This window comes from Micromys minutus (genome assembly GCF_963924665.1).
Source record: "Micromys minutus genome assembly, chromosome: 2".
Taxonomy (NCBI): Eukaryota; Metazoa; Chordata; class Mammalia; order Rodentia; family Muridae; genus Micromys; species Micromys minutus.
The window spans coordinates 15,300,577-15,317,319 of record NC_137971.1 but is presented as its reverse complement, the minus strand read 5'-3'; the positions used below and the strand labels follow the sequence as shown (position 1 = coordinate 15,317,319).

Below are 16,743 nucleotides of genomic sequence, written 5' to 3'. Positions count from 1 at the left end.
TTAGCATGCTAAATAGCAATCCACCTCTTAGCAACACGATAGCACAAAATAACTTTCCAAAAGGAGGGTAAGTTGGACAGGAGATACAAAATGCTTTTAAAAACAAAATCAGTATGCAAAAATAGAGCAGTTAAGGTAATTCTATCTTGGCATTGTTCTTAAGCTCTGCAAGGATCCCATTGCCATGAAGCACATGCTTACGGTTAGGAAGGAAGGCTCTTCTTGTCCAACTTGCCCCTGAAAAGCACAAAAACCAGAATCTTGGAATTAGAATCTAAGGTAGAAAACTTAATGTTCAGGGAAGTTAAGTCCACGTTACTGAGTATGGCAGAACATCTTGGCCCATGGGTGCAGTGATAGGGACAGACACTACTGTTGTTCTTTATCAGATTCCTGGTTTACATGTGTCTCCTTTATTGAGTGTCAGTGTTAAAATATTAATCCAAAAACCTGGGCCAAATTATCAGATGATAGCGACTATGTTCTCCCTGAGCACTGTACAAGAAGACCTGCTGAGCCTTCCTCTGTTGTTTCCTCGTGTGGACTCTACCTGGGGGATGCAGAGGAAGAGCATACTTAACATGAAAGTGGGAGGTGAGCCAGGCATGGTGGTGCACACCCTTAATTCCAGCACTTGGAAGACAGAGGCAGGCAGGTCTCTGAGTTCTGGGACAGCCAGGGCTACACAGAGAAAACCCCGTCTCAAAAGAAACAGGGGTGGCATTGATGGTAAACCCCCATTGTCAAAAATGTCAAAAATAGGCAGTGCATTGTACTAAGCACCATCTAAGTCCCCGGTATCCTTTTCAGAGTGTGGGATGTAAATGCAGGTGAGATGCTAAACACATTGATTCACCACTGTGAAGCTGTTCTGCACCTGCGCTTCAATAATGGCATGATGGTGACCTGCTCCAAAGACCGTTCCATTGCTGTATGGGACATGGCTTCCCCAACTGACATCACCCTCAGGAGGGTGCTGGTGGGACACCGAGCTGCAGTCAATGTTGTAGACTTTGATGACAAGTACATCGTTTCTGCCTCTGGAGATAGAACCATAAAGGTAACAGGCCACTTTTCAGTCAGTTTACAACCACAGTAAGGAGTTTGTGTAAACATGTGATTGAGGGCAACTGTATACATAAGCATTGTTGTAGAGTAATAAAATAATTCAATTCAATTTTTATTTCTATAAACAATGGTTATGGGCTGGAGGTGTAACTTAATGGCAGACCACTTGCCTGGTGTGCCCAAGACCCAGCATGGAAAGATAACAGTGCCACAGATGGTGGCAATGATGTCAAACCTGAAAAAAGCAGATGCAAGTTTAGGTTGAAGAGCATGTGCATGCTGGAGCTGAGGAAGTCCTTTCCGCATAAGCATGAGAACCTACATTCAGATTCCCAACAGCCATGGAAAAGCCAGATGTGTCACCGCGCATTAGTGATCTCATTGCTCACAAGGCAACGATGCCAAATCCCTAGTGGTCACTGGCCAGCCATTCTAGCCAAATAGTAAGCTTTGTGTTCAAAGACCCTGTCTGGAAGAATAAGGTGGAGGGGCTATCAAGGTAGATCAGTGTGTTAAGGCTGCTTTTGCCAAGGACCTGAGTTTAGTTGTTGGCATGCAGATAGTAGCTCAAAACCACCTGAGATTCCAGCTCCAGAGGACCCAACTGCCAGCCTCTGGATTCCAGCTCACATGTGGTACACACAAACTCAAGCAGTTACATATGCACATAAGAACAAAATACATCGCTAAAAAAATAAGGTAGAAAGGAACTAAGGAGGACACTAACTACACACACACACACACACACACACACGAAAGGACACTAATTCATAGAGTGAATCATTTGGCAAAGTCTCACGTGACAGTAGCCAGCTTCCCATTAGTTCTATGTTACCATGAATTAAGCCTGGCTCTTGTTTTCCATTGCTGTTTCTTTGAGGCATTGGCATCCTCTGATGAGTCTCTTCTGTTTCCTGCTTACTGTTGGTAGAAGTGCCCAATCGACTGCTCAGCTGTCACTTTTGTGTCTCAGGTGTGGAACACAAGTACCTGTGAATTTGTAAGGACCCTAAATGGGCACAAGCGTGGCATCGCCTGTTTGCAGTATAGAGACAGGCTGGTGGTGAGTGGCTCCTCAGACAACACGATCAGGTGAGCAGCCAGCCTTCCCAGAATGCATCCCCAACACCCTCCTCCTTGCCCTTTGTGTTGTGCTCAGATCTCATGGTCTTTACTTGTCCTACATTTATAATCTGGTATGTCTCCTTTCTGTAGCTAGTATAGGTCAAAGGTTGTCCTGCCTGAGAGGCAACACAGAAAAGCCTTTAGGTGATGTGTTTCCTGCAGTTCAAAAATGCTAATAAATAGACCTTTTCTCCATGCCACGGTTGTTGAAAACAGAAAGAAAAAGAAGGAAAAACATTTGTTTCTCTGCTAGAAATCATGACTTTTGTTTCAATACAGTAGTTGGGCAGAGAGCTGACTGACTTTAGATCAGAAGGTTGCTCAAGTTTGTATAGTTTTCTTGTAGTTTTACCCTTACAAAGATGAATGGCAGAGAGCTGGTTAGGATTTGGAAAACTCATTGGTCCTCTCCTTTCCTTGAATGCCTGAGGGAAGGTGAGAGAAGAGGTAACCTGCTGCACATCATACCTGCTGTTCCTACAAGTCTCTGGGGCTGGGCAAACAGCAGTGGAACTGTCGCACTGTCTCTGCCTTCCTGTCAATGTCCTCCTGCGGCAATGGAGGTGCTATGTGACTGTGAGATGTCACTGACACAGTGCCCCACACTCTTAGGTGTGATTTTAGGAAGCATGACTCTCTCGAGCTGGTCATTTCCATCCTAGGCAACTATACATTGAATCCCTGCCTGGAAGAACCCGGTTTCAAGTTGGTGGTAGCGGTGGCACATGCCATTCGTCCCAGCACTCAGGAGGCAAAGGCAGATGGATCTCCGAGTTCCACCCCAGCCTGGTCTAGGACAGCCAGGGATACATGGAGAAACCTTGTCTCAAAAAGAACATATAGTTTTAGTGTTATATAAAGTGTAGTGTTTTAGCATTATATAAAGCATTATGTTTTGAAAACACATGTGTTTGAAAACTGCATTTGAACTTAAATCACACATTTTTTCTGCCCAAATTATATGACAGATAGGAAATAAATTATATTGAAAATAATATATTTTTGTATGAGTGATCTTTGTGAAATTTTTTATGTGTATGACTGTGTTGCCCATGTATGTGTTTGGGCACTACACTGTGTCTAGGGTCCAAGGAGGTCAGAAGAGTGTCAGATCCTCTGGATGGAGTTTGGGAAGGTTATAAACCACCATGTGGTGCTGGGAGTCAGAGCTCTTAACTGCTCAGCTATTTTTCTAGCTCCCTTTGTAAATTTTTAAAGGATGTATGAAATACATCGTAATATTCAAAGCTTAGAAAAGAATTCATGAGCAAGTGGTGGTGGCAGAGCCTCTAATCCCAGCAGTTTGAGGCTACCTGTTCTGAGGAGTGAGTTCCAGAACTGTAGAATAAAACGCTATCTTGAAAGCACCAAAAAAGAATGGATGGAAGGAAGGAAGGGAAGAAGGAAAAAGAAAAGAATTCATGAAAATTCACTAGACTCAACTTCCTCTTGTAGGCTGTGGGACATAGAGTGCGGCGCATGTCTGCGAGTGTTGGAAGGCCATGAGGAATTGGTACGCTGTATTCGATTTGATAACAAAAGGATAGTGAGTGGGGCCTATGATGGGTGAGTTTGCTGACAATATCATGAAACACATCTAAGAGCTCAGTGGCAGAGCATGTGCTTAGCATGTGCTAGGCCCTGGGTTTAATAGCTAACACCTGCCTTCCCCAAGTCTGTGTCTTCATTCTTCCCAGTTTATGATGTTAAATGTAACCTTTTCATAGCACTAAAAGTTGATATACACTGTTGCTTAGCTGTTATTCGCCTCTCTTTTGCTTAATGTTTTCTAAATATTCTTCCCAGTCATTGTATTTGTATTTATTATTATTATTGCTATTTGATTATGTATTTCTCTGGTTTGCCCTATAAAGCAAAGAACCAGACAAATCCACAGTAACAGGCTAGGAGTATAAAGTGGATATTGTCAGAATGAGTGTGAGAATCCCGTCTCCAGGCAGAGGAGTCTTCCTGTGAGCTACAGCCACGCTCTGTTTCCACTGCCCTGGCTCTTTGCTGTTCTTCCTGTGTTCCCCTAAGTTCGCCTTCAACTAAGATGTTTGTCCTCTTTTTGGTCTTTAGAAAAATTAAAGTGTGGGATCTTATGGCTGCTCTGGACCCACGTGCTCCTGCAGGGACTCTTTGTCTACGGACCCTTGTGGTAAGAGCCTTATTGTTAAAGGGGGCAGACAAGCAGGTAGGGGAAGAAATTAAATGTTAATGTGCTATAGAATATAGATCTGAATTTTATAGTTGAACTCTGACAAAACCTACTAAGTGGAAAGGCAACCAACACATGACAGTAAACTATGTTTATATACCTTTCATCCAGAAGTGCTTTAGAGACTGGCTATGGAGAGGCCTGTGGCAGCTGCCTAACAGCTGCATAGCATACATCCCACACACAGTGCAGGAAGTGAATAAGAATTCTGTATCCACCAGAAGCAGCGGGAGGTACTGAGGGAGAGAATATAATTACTCAAACTGGAACCTGCCTAGAGTCTAAGGACCTGAACACCTGTACTTGCAAAATGTCCTCTGGGAGTCTACTGGAACCCCTTGGTCAGCTCCTTAGTTCTGCATCCCATTCAATAGGCAGTGCCTCCGGTACCTTAAATCCTCTTTGTTATCCTCTCTACCCTATGTCTGAATGTCTGATACAGAAATGTCACCCTCCAATTTTTTGTTTGTAACAGGGCTGCATTGTGAGGCCCTGGCTGTGTTGAAATTGCAGTACTTCTGCCCCATTTTCCTGGTGTTGGGATTATAGGCCTGCAACTACCACAGGCTTAAAAGTGTAGAATTCTTTGCCATGTTATAAAGGCTCAGATTGACAAATGGTTCTTTAGTTAGATGTGTGTGGATCCTAGAGTAAATGGATCTTTTTGAACAATTAAGATAAAACATTAATGAAAGTCCTGTGTTCTCAATTGTGATTCGACATTGAGGAAGTCTTAGTTCTGGTGAAAAGGGATACTTTGTTTTTCTTGGATTTAAAGTATGTTCTTAAGCTGGATATGGTGGTGCACACATGTATGTAATCTCAGCATTCAGAGGCAGGAGAATTGCCATGCATTCCAGACAATTAAAATTGGATGCAGTATTTGAACAGCACAGGTGCTTTGCCTGTTTTCTTCATGCTTCTATTTTGAAATGTGTACTTTATGTGTTGAACATTTTGTCGTGTGTCTGTAATCCCAGACATTAAAAGTGAAGCAAGAAGCCTGTAAGGTTCTGGGCTAGCCTGGGCTATAGAGAGAGCCTATCTTCAAAAAGAAACAAACTTTCATATAACTTCAGAACTTCCTAAGGGAAGAAGGTCTTAAGTTCAAGACCAGCCTAGACTATATACAAGACCTGTCCCCTAAAACAAAACAAATAAGAGCAACAATAAAAGAATATTCAACATAGAGTTTGGTACAGAAGCAGGTGAGGTGGTGCTCGCTGTTGCCTATGGGGAGGCAGAGGAAGGTGGTCTGAGTTCAAGGTCATCCTGCTTAACACTGAATTCCAAGCTACCTCGGACTATAAAGTAAGACCCTGTTTCCAAAACTATAATAACAATAATAATAAAGTAAAAATTTTTGATATGTATATACGAATAAAACCGCAGATTATCTCCATGTACATAGAAATCCCTTCATGTTTTATGTGGACCTATCTTGTCCACAATCTCTGATAAAATCCTGGCCTGCTTTATGTACCTGTGGTTAGTTGACATTTTCTAGAGTTTTATGAAAATGAATCATATAGTATGTACTTTTTTATTCCTACATTATTTTTTTCTTCTCAAACTTGGTCTCCTGTGTCACATACTCAGTCCTGTATTTAATGGTGATCTTAAACTTCTAATCCTCCTGCCTCTACTTCTGGAGTGCTTGAATTACAGGCATACACCACCACACCTGGCTTATTCAGTCTGGGGATCAGTTCCAGCATTTCCTGCATGAGAGGCTGGAGAGATGGCTCAGTAGTTAAGAGCACTGAGTTCAATTCCCAGCAAACACGTATCTGTAATGGGATCTGATGCTCTCCTCTGGTGTGTCTGAAGACAGCTACAGTGTGCTCACATGTATGATAGGCAGGCTGTGAGCTGACTGCTTCCTCAACCCCACCTGTCTCTACTCTTAAGCAGAGATCATTAGAGGATTTTCCCAGGTTCATATAGACCACATTTTACCCATTCACCAGTTGATAAGTCTCCATGTTTACTGACTACAAATAAAGTTTTAGAGACTTTACTTGGATGGGTTTTGTTTTGTTTTGCCTTGCTTTGTTACTTTTCACAATTCTGGGAAGAGGTGAGAATGAGCATTCAAACCCAGTGCTCTAAGTTCTGACCCAGCAAGTCAGGGGGCCTGAGCTTCAGAGGAGGAGTAAAGTAACTGAATCATACAGAGCCTGTAGTCAGTATTTCTAGAAGTGGCCTGTTTTCCAAAGTGGTTTACCATGTGGAGTTACCATGTATGTGCACTAGCACACAGCACACTGTCTTTCATAGATCAGTCACCTGTGTCTTAGACAGACTTATTGCTATAGAGAGACACCACAACACCAGCAACTCTTAAGCAGAAAGGACTTAAGTAAGCCTGCTTACAGTGTCAGAGGCTTAGTCCATTACTGTGGTGGTCAGTATGGCAGGTATTGGGGAGGTCGAGAATTCTGCTTCCTGGTTGGAAGGCAAAGAGTATGAGACTATGTCTGGCATGGGCTTTTGAAACCTCAAAAACACACTTCTTCCAATAAGGCCACACCTCCTAACCCTTCTAATTCTGTTAAATAGTTCCACTCCCTGGTGACCAAAGATTCAAAACTGTGAGCCTATGAGGTCCATTCTTATTCAAACACCACAGCCTATGTTTGTTTTTGAGTAAATTACTTTCAGTCATTCATTTGTCCAGACACAGTTTTCATCATGGAATGTCATTTTTCTCTGCTGGAAGAATTTTCTTAACATTTCCTGTGCAGGCACACTGGTGACAAGTGCTTCCCAGTGTTTGCCTGGAGAAGTCTGGCTTGCCTCTCTTCTGCAGGGTGTTTTTGATGGTAAAATTAGCAGGTCAAAAAACAAGACTAGACTAGCTGTATGCTGACTCTAAGAACCACTTCAGGGGCTAGAGATATGGCTCAGTTGGTGGAGTCATTGTTTCATGTGCACAAACCCCTGGATTCAGTCTATAGCACCATATAATCAAGACATAACGCCTATCACTCAGAAGGTGGAGACAAGAAGATGAGAATGTCAAAGTCATTTATACTTGGAGTTCAAGGCCAACCTTGGCTACATGAGACCAAAGGGGGTTACTCTCAAAAGGGATGGGGGATGGGGGTGGCTAGAAAGATGGCTTAGCAGTTAAGAGCAGTTACTACTCTTCCAAAGACCCTGCATTCAGTTTTTCCGTTTCTAACATTACATTAGGTGCCTCAAAACTACCTGTAACTCCAGTTTCAGGGCATTTGATGATGCTTCTGGCCTCCACAGGTACCTGCACACATACACCATACACAAACAGAAACACATGCAGAAATAAATAGATGAACAAATCTATTATAGATGTAAAGACATTTCTAAATAAGAAGTGAGAGTTGATAAGGTGGTATATATGCCTGTATTCCTAGCAGTTGGGAGTCTAAGACAGGAGGACCATGAGTTTATAGAGGCCAGCCTAGGCGGCATAGCAGGACCCTGCCTCAGAAATCCAAGGCTGGGACTGGAAGACTGCTCAGCATGCACACGGCCCTAGACTGCTTCACTGCCGCCACCACCCAGGAAGAAGGCTGAAGTCCTGAAATTCCTGTGTTGAACTTTACATCTCTAGTACTTTAGATTATATTTGAAGACTGTGCTTTTTATAAGGGTGATTAGGATCAATTGAATTAATTGAGAATAGGCATTAATCCCATGTGACTGGTTTCCCTAAAAGATGAGACCAGGCACACATAAATGAATGCTTGTAAGGCAGAGAAGACATCTATCTACCACACAAGCTGGGGAAGAGGCCTGAGAATCCAAACGATTGTGCCAACACTTTCATCTTGTTCTTTAGCCTCCAGACAGTGGGAATCAATCTCCACGTAAGCTCCACGGGGTTTGGAGCTTCGTTATGAAGCTCTTACAGGTTGTATCCCGTGCTGTCACTAGTTTGGAGTCACTGCATTACTTTCATACAGAGCAAAGTCCCAACAAGGAGTATGATCAGGATGGAAAGGGGTGGTGCTTCATGATCAGCAAAAGGTAGGGCAGCCCTTCGTGCGTCAGTGCCTAATGATAGCGTGGGACATACCAAATGAGGAGGCTATAGACCTATAAAGAAAACCAGTCAGTCCTCTACACTGTACCTGTAACCTCTAATCTCAGTTGCAGTATAACATTTTTAAAAGCATTATTTGCTTTGTCCATATTTTGTAAGGTTTTAGTGTAAGAATTCTTTGAAGGCTACTAAGAACATTTTCCTAGCATTTATAAAGCCTTGTATTTAATTTCTGGCACCACAATTTTAAAAAGAGAGATTCTGAATCCGTTTAGCAAGCGTGTAACCTGCAACCCCAGCACCTGGATGAGGGAAGCTGAGGGACTCAGTTACATCATAAGCTTGAGTCTAGGCTCTCCATGAGTGGGAGCAACACTGGGTAGGAAGGTGGGTGGGAAGGTGGGTAGTACATTAAACAGTTGCCATGCAGCTCTAGTGACTTGACATCAGTCTCTAGAACCCACATAAAGGTAGAGGAAGACAACTAACCTTACACGGTTGGCCTCTAATCTCCATGGCATGCACACCTCTCCTAGTGACATTACATTTAAAAAGGCACCATTACCTAAAGGTACAAAACTTTGGTGAGACGCTTGGGGGTGTGCAGGAGGCACAGGGATTCTACCCCCAGACTTGAAGGAAAAAAAGTCAACTACAGATTTTTTTGTTTGTCTGAGTCCAGGTTTCTCTTGACTGTCTAGGAACACACTCTGTAGACCAGGGGCTGGAGAGATGGCTCAGTGGTTAAGAGCACTGGCTGCTCTTCCAGAGGTCCTGAGTTCAATTCCCAACAACCACATGGTGGCTCACAACCATCTGTAATGGGATCTAGTGACAGCTAAAGTGTACTCATATACATAAAATAATAACATAAGTAAATCTTTTAAAAGTAAGCTAGACACAAATATATATATATGTGTGTGTGTGCATATGTGTATTCTCTACTTGCATGTATTTATATGAATTTCAAGGGTAGGTAAAAATCAGTGACAACATCGGAGTGCAAGAGAAACTGACTAGCAGCAGTGGTTGATTGACCATAGTCTACAACTGATTAGTCAGTGTTTGTTCTCCTCGTGTGCTAAACTAGGCCCCTGACCTCATGAAAGCCAACCATTAGAATTTTGCCAAGTTGACAGGCATGGTAGCACATGTCTTTGATCCCCGCATTCAGGAGGAAGACGCAGTAGCATCTCAGAGTTTGAGACCAGCCTGCTCTACAAAGCAAGTTCCAGAACAGCTAGGGCTGTTACACAAAGAAACCCTATCTCGAGAAAAGCAAAAGACCCAACTACGAGAGGGAATTTTGCAGGTTGTCGACTATATGTGGATAGCTTCAGATTAGTCATGGTTGGTTGGACTTTGTGCATCATAAAAATCTATAAAAGGTTTTTCAAATTAAGGAAGTTTCTTTTTTTTTTTTTTCCCCTAAGATTTGTTTTTATGTTTTGTCCTTGAATATTTTGCTGGCATGTATATCTGTGCAGTGCAGTATCCTCAGAGGCCAGAGGATGTCAAATCCCCCTGGAACTGTAGTTACACATGGTTGGAAGCTACCATGTAGGTGCTGGGAATGGAATCTGAGCCTCCAGCCAATGCTCTTAGCTACTGAGCCAACTCTCTAAACCTAAGAAGGTTGGTTAGTACACATTTGCCAGCATGTCACTTTTTACTGCTGATCACTCCTTGACTTCTGATGGTCAATCAAAGGAATTTGCAGGGAGGCAAGATCTGGGAGGTACCAAGGAGCACTCTTCCAGCTCAGTAGGCACCAGGGAGGTACCAAGGAGCTCTCTCCTCTAGCCCAGTGAGTACCAGGGAGTTGCTAAGGAGCTCTCTCCTCCAGCCCAGTAGGCAGTGACAAGCTAGCATCCTCACTGCCAGTTTGCCTCGGTAATAAGCGTTGTTTCTGAGATCAGTTATTGCCCAATATTTGAGTCTAACATTCTAAGGATAGTGAACTGCTTCCTGTCTGTGTTTGAAACAGTTTAAGAGCACACCTGAGCCTCCCTATAGGCTCCTTCAAAGAGACTTTTGATTTTGAGTTCAAAGTCTTACTCTTTCTTCTTGTTTCTGCCTCTTTAGGAGCATTCTGGAAGAGTTTTCCGACTCCAGTTTGATGAATTCCAGATTGTCAGTAGTTCACATGATGACACAATTCTCATCTGGGACTTCCTAAATGATCCAGCTGTTCATGCTGAACCGCCCCGCTCCCCTTCTCGGACATACACCTACATCTCCAGATAAATAACCCGACACTGGCCTCGTAAGTGCCCAGGTATGAGAAGTGTCTGTGTGGCACTGTGGGTGCTGCTTACTCCTGGAGGGTCCTCATCCTCTGGAAAACAGAGTAGACAGCAGGAGATATGGCAGGGGCTGCCCAGTGAGCACCACCTTCACCAAGGTAGCCAGCTCTGGTTCTGCCTTAATGTAACAGTTCCTTCAGTACGATTTTTATGGAAAAGGATATTTGAGTCAGTTTGAAAGCTAGTGAGCCCAAGCCTATCATTTATAGTCCTTAGATCAAGTACATAAAGGGGAGATCCTTTCCGTCTAACTCATCATCTAGCATGACTGGAGATGGCTCTAGCTGCATAGTGCCACTGACATCACCCGGCTCTGTGTTGTTGGTCTCCCTGGGAACAGAAGGTAGCTTTTCTGTCTATTCTCTCTGCTCCTTCTACAAGAGAACGCCTGGTTGGTTTGTTCAGCCCCAGCAGTTAACGTGAATTTGGTATTCTTCCCAAGTCTCTAGCATCTCTCAGAGGCAGGGCAAAACCTAAAGTGCCCACATATTCTGTATGAGTATGTTTGTAGTTGGCATCCACTGCTGTCGCTGGTTCAGACATGTTGGGTGGTTGGCTTTAGAAACTTAGCAGCAGCCTCTAGGGAACACTACCTCCACGTCACTTCCTGTTTCCACACTTGCCTTGGTGGTTACCGCAGTGTGCCTTTCGCTGCACTCATGAACCTGTCAGTCTTCCTGAAGGAGTGATCTGCCTCCAGGGGCTCCCTTAGTTTCTCTGCTGTCATGGAGGACTCAGTTGCTCAGCATTCCTCAGCTAAGTCACACTGGCTGTGTGCCTGTGGCTTGTAAATTCATAGGCCGTCATGCCGGTGAGGGCAATGAGTTCAGGACCTACTCTGCATGAAGATAATGTTTGCCAAGTTCCTAGGAAATCCCTCATCAGAAGCACTTTATAAAGGTAACCATGGCACATGCTCTTGTGATCCCCGTGTACCTTGTCTATTATTTTTGCCAATGTTTGGTTTTTTCAATGTAAGAGCATTTTGCTGTTGGGGTGGAGGCCCCTTGGGTGTTGAGTACCTGGCCTGGCTCAGGTTAATGCACCCCTAACCCTCATTGTCATTGTTTTTCCTAACTGTGTTTACATCTCCTCTCGATGCTGAAACAGACGTGTCCTGAGAGCATAGTCTTGGTCTTTTTGGCTCATCTAGGCTCTCTCCTTAGGCTGTCTTCTCTGTTTCCATGACATTAGCTCTCACTTCTACATAGATTACTCAAAGCTTCTCTCTCCAGGCTACATTTCCAGCTACCACCTATACCCTCAAAGGGGCCAGGGGCCCTGTCAGTGACCCCATAAGTTCCTCAGCTTCTCTCCAGTACCCACTTGTGTGGGTACACCACTGTGCCACAGGACAGTCACGCAGAGAGCCTCCAGAACTGTCCCTACCTGCTCTGCTGTTCCACAGAGCAGGGGAAAGCATAGCATTGCCCTGGCCATTGGTCACTCCTCATCTTGGGACATCTGGGTCCCTCTACACAGAACTCCAAGCCTTTTTCATTGACAGCCACGTGAATATTCTTTTTTTCTTAAAGCGAGTAAAAAGTACAGGGAAAGGGGCTAATGACTGTTGGCTGTGTTTTCACACAGGACTCGTTAATGTTGCAGTATTTAACATACCTGCCAAGACCAGGAAGATCAACAACAAATCAAACTCCCACCCGGACTCCCGGGTGGGTCAGCGAGGAGCAGGGCTTTGAGACTCCTGTTGGGACACAGTCGGTCAGCAGCCGACCAGGACGGTCTGCTCGCACACCGGCTGCTTCAGTGCTGCTATCAGAAGATGTCTTTATCTTGTGTGAATGATTGGAACTTTCAAGCCTCCCTCCCCTTCCCCCTTCCCCTCTGCACCTGTTTCTCTCCCATTGGGTTCCAGACAAAGATGACTTATAAATATATTTAGTGTTTTGCCAGAATCTCTCTTGCTTTGCCATTAAGCAGAAGAACTAGTTTCCCCATCTGGCCCACTTCTAGGGGACAGGGGCTGCAGCTTCCAGGCAGAGACTGCTTGGCCTCCTCCTGTTAACTGCAGGAGTGTCCAGCATCTGGCCAGAGCAGTCTGGGCCACTGCGTGGGAGGAGACAGCTGCCTACACATCTTGGAGGGGAGAGAGAAAGAGAGGAACACACACTGGAAGATCTGCACCTGCTGCCTCCCTTCGTTGTCTGGGTGTCTGTCCCTCTTCCTTCCTCCCCTACTCCATCTTCAGCCTGAGGTGTGTGAAGAGAGTCCTCAGCTAGCATGAGGCGGATCACCTAGACAGTTGACACTTGGAAGAGCTGAGTGCATCCTTATTTCCAGCCCGGGCTTTTGCTACAAGTGACCAACCTGGGGCAGCAGTGGATTTGTGACCTTGGCACTGGTCACATTTGCAGCTTTCTCCCCTTCCCTGTGCCCGGGGGAGGGACAGAAATGTCCTGGGTGCCATCAGTGCTTGTGTTTGCTCCGGACTCAGCAGTCTCCTTGGTTCCATGTAGAGTGGAAAGGAGCTGCTGATTGCATTTCCTCTCATTAACAATTAGATGTGTAATAAAAAGCATTGTGCTTCATCTTAAATCACTGGCAAGGCTTGGCCTGCAGAAAGGCTTGGAATAGCCAGCACCAGGCACCCCTGCACTCTGTATTGTGGCTCACATTTGTTCCCTTGACTGAGCCAGAACTCGCCCAGGCACTGTAAACTGCCTACCGTGAGCACAGTAGCTTAAGAGATGGTCAGGAGAGAAACGGATTCTCGGGTTAGGCCAGTAAATATCAGCCGGTCTAAGCCTCTCAGCCTTGCACTGCAGGTCCTTCCTTCTGCTTCTCCCAAGTTGAGTGCTTGCAGAAAGGCAGGGCTGCCAGAGGGGATCAGGGTGAAGCTTGGCACACAGGGTTTACTGATAAGCAAAAGCTGCCTTCTCTTCTTTTTCTTCTCCCAGCCTTATTTGCCGTGTACTTTCCCCAGCCGGTAAACGGGCAGTCAGTGAAGACATAAGCACCTCCACAAGGCAGAGTAAACTGGCCATGTGCAAGGCTGCACTGGCCATGTGCAAGGCTGCTCCAGATGCAGAAGCTCATGGCCAAACCTGGAAGTACTTGAATTGAGAACCACAGCATGGGCCTGCCAAGGGGAGACTTAGGCCACGGTGCAGCCTCAGTCTCACTTGGAAGCCAAGTGGCCAGGCTGTCATTGCTGTTTCTAATCCTGCATCTGAGTTAAAGAAAACCAACTGAACAGGCTGCTTAAAATAGAAATGGGGGCCCATCACAAGTGATCACAGATAGACCACCTTCACCTGAGCAGGAAGTGGGGACCCGTCACAACTGCCCTACAGATAGACCACCTTCATTTGAACAGGAGAGGGAAAAGAGCATCTTAATTCTCTGGTTTGCAAGTTGCCCGTTGCCCATTGTGTCCCACCCCACCCCCCATTACGTGCTGAGTCAGGTCACGTGCACGGATTGCCTTTCCTGTGTTAGCTGCAATCTCAAGAAATATTTCTCCATAGGTATTTCTCATTTCCCAACCAACCACATGTTGCAGAGAGTTGTCTAGTTAGCCACACCAAGTTCCTTGTCTGCTATGTTGACTGTTCTCGGTGAAGGACCTTGCTGAAACACAGGTCAGACAGGAAGAGACCTAAGCTGCCTCAAGAAATGGTTTAATGGCCATAACTCTACTAGCCTTTTAGTTCCATGCTGCTTTAAGAAGTGGGATGAGGAGGATGCCTGCCTAGCGTGTGGAGGCCCTGGGCTGGATACTCAAGATTATGGGGAGACGTGGGCACTACTGCAGACTCAGTGGTGCCAGGAATGTGCTCTCCTTCCTAGGTTCAGCTGAAGGCATGCTGCTCTGAAACCAGCTGGGAAGTGTGGCCGCCCATTGTATCAGGCTCGGGGGTGGACCCTGCACATCCAAGCCCATAGCTTGATTAAGCTTTTTCTCCAGATCTCTACTGCTGATGGAAATGGGAACAAAGTTAAGTGGTCTGAGAAACCTGAATCACTCACATTTCTCAGCTCTGGGGGTCATTTGCCAGTTCATTGTAGAAGAAACAATCAGGTAAGGAGAAGTTCATTTCCAGAGAAGGTGAACCCCACTTACCATCTCTGCATGATTTCAGTGGGAATTGATTATCACTGATCCCCAACTGGGCTAGAATAAATGTAAAGTTTGACCTTTTTAAAAAGAAAAGAGAAACAAAGAGCATCTCAACCCATTTAAAGGAATAGTAGACCAGAAGCTGCAGGTGTCCTGTGGCTCTGAGATTAGTGTCCCTGGGGTCAGTCTCTGTTTTACTAACATCTACTTTCCAATGTAAAGGCCAAAAGACCTTTTCCACAGACAGGCTGAAATCCATAAGCAAATGGGTTAAGTGCACAGGATGCCTGCTGGAAAGTGTGACCAGGGTGTGTGTGTGTGTGTGTGTGTGTGTGTGTGTGTGTGTGTGTGTGTGTGTGTGTGTGTGTTGCTGCTGCTGCTGCTGCTAGGACCATCCTTTCCTTTGAAGTGCAGTTAGAAAGTGGATGTGAATTATGGGTGGAAAGCCTTTTTACACTTGTCCCTTGGCTAAATTCTTTCTGATTTGTCCTAACTTTAGAGACAGAAACTGTTTGGAACTCTGTTGACAAGTAATAAAGTCTGGCTCTTGCTAGCTTGTTTTGGATCTAAAAATGTCATTGAAGCTCCTAAATCATTCTGTAAGGAAAAAAAATTGTTTTAACAATCCAAAGCTGTAGAGAAAGCTATGTATATTGAGAACCATTCCTTGCTGGCTTCTGGTCTGAGTGGCTGAAGTTTAGCAGTTGTCTAGAGTAGAGAATACTGAAAATTATTAGGGCCATGGGTGGTGTTAATTCTCTTAGCATCTCCCTTTTGAACTAAATACTGATACGTTCCGGACCTGAATCTGAAGCAGGCCCGCCCAAATTAGTACAGGCCTGCTGGCTAGGCTTGCAAACGTGTTCTGAAGCATCTGCGTGCTTTCAGGTGGAGAGGAAGCATGCAGGTGACTGCACTCCAGTGATCAGTTTACAGTGGAACTTTGGTCCACACTAATCTCTATCCCCATTTGGTTACACTCAGCAGCTTCAAGTGCAACAGAGATTTCCAATAGGGTCAGTTCTAGATTTATACACGTGACCTCTGGCAATGTAGAGCCCACTTAACCACAGAGAGCACAGTCAGTAGGAGCCATCCCAGGAATAAAGGTGAGCTTTGCTTCTGGCTGTCTTGAAGGTATAATTCATGGATGATGTCAGAATCCTTAAAACTGAGGAAAGAAACCAAAGCAGTGAGGCCACAGCTGCCTGCTTGCAGGTAGGATGGACTGCAGGGCTGCCCAGGGCCCTCCAGTGCTGGCAGCCCTGTCTCAAAACAAAAAAGGCCCATTGCCTGTGGTCTGAAATTCCCAGAGACAGTTGACTTCCCAGATATTCACTTCTCAACAAAATTATCTGTCTTAGCTTCTAAACAGGGGGTGGGAACAGTGTTTGTTACCTTCCTTCCTAATCCTTTCCCTTGGACAGTGAAGGAAAGGTATCAAGGAAACTGATACCATCCCAAAGCAGTGATCCTTGAGCCCTAGCAAACTGACTGAGGGTGTTGAGAGAACACCAGCATGGGAACAGGCCTGGCAACAGGTGTGAGCCAGGGGCTTTTGCTTGGTCGCTTTTTGTTTTCTAGATTCTCCAGTGCTGACTGCTTTAATTTTTGTGATTATGTTATGGTGATGTGTAGTCAATGTACCAATATGTTCACAAGTTAGGATGATGGTAATAGTGTGTTTTGGTTTTTTAACTGTTTGGAAAAAAAGTAAATGACAAATACAAGATTAAAGCAAATTTTCTAAGTGTCTTCTCTCTTTGACCCAGCATCCTAAGGATGGTTGAGTTTTTCAGCATACAGATCAAAAAAGTACACAGTAAATTTATTCCTTCCATGGGAAAACCAGATCAAGAGCCAGTTATAGTGGCTCTGCCTTTTTTTTTTTTTTTTTAAGATTTATTTATTT

At 44.8% G+C, this 16,743-nt stretch overlaps 1 protein-coding gene across 4 annotated transcripts in view; it reads left to right on the top strand.

Annotated features, from left to right (window-relative positions):
* BTRC (beta-transducin repeat containing E3 ubiquitin protein ligase) overlaps positions 1–16,505 on the top strand; it is a gene marked incomplete at its 5' end in the record, with an annotated part of 165,790 nt that extends 149,285 nt beyond the window's left edge. For all 4 annotated transcript variants that reach the window (XM_080912542.1, XM_080912544.1, XM_080912545.1 and 1 more), the window contains 6 exons: positions 811–1,060; positions 2,042–2,160; positions 3,649–3,759; positions 4,276–4,354; positions 10,530–10,722; positions 12,341–16,505. In XM_080912542.1, coding sequence (XP_080768668.1) covers positions 811–1,060; positions 2,042–2,160; positions 3,649–3,759; positions 4,276–4,354; positions 10,530–10,691 — 721 coding nt within the window. In that variant the 3' untranslated portion in view covers positions 10,692–10,722; positions 12,341–16,505. The remainder of the gene's footprint in view (positions 1–810; positions 1,061–2,041; positions 2,161–3,648; positions 3,760–4,275; positions 4,355–10,529; positions 10,723–12,340) is intronic.
* Between the last annotated feature and the right edge of the window lie 238 nt (positions 16,506–16,743).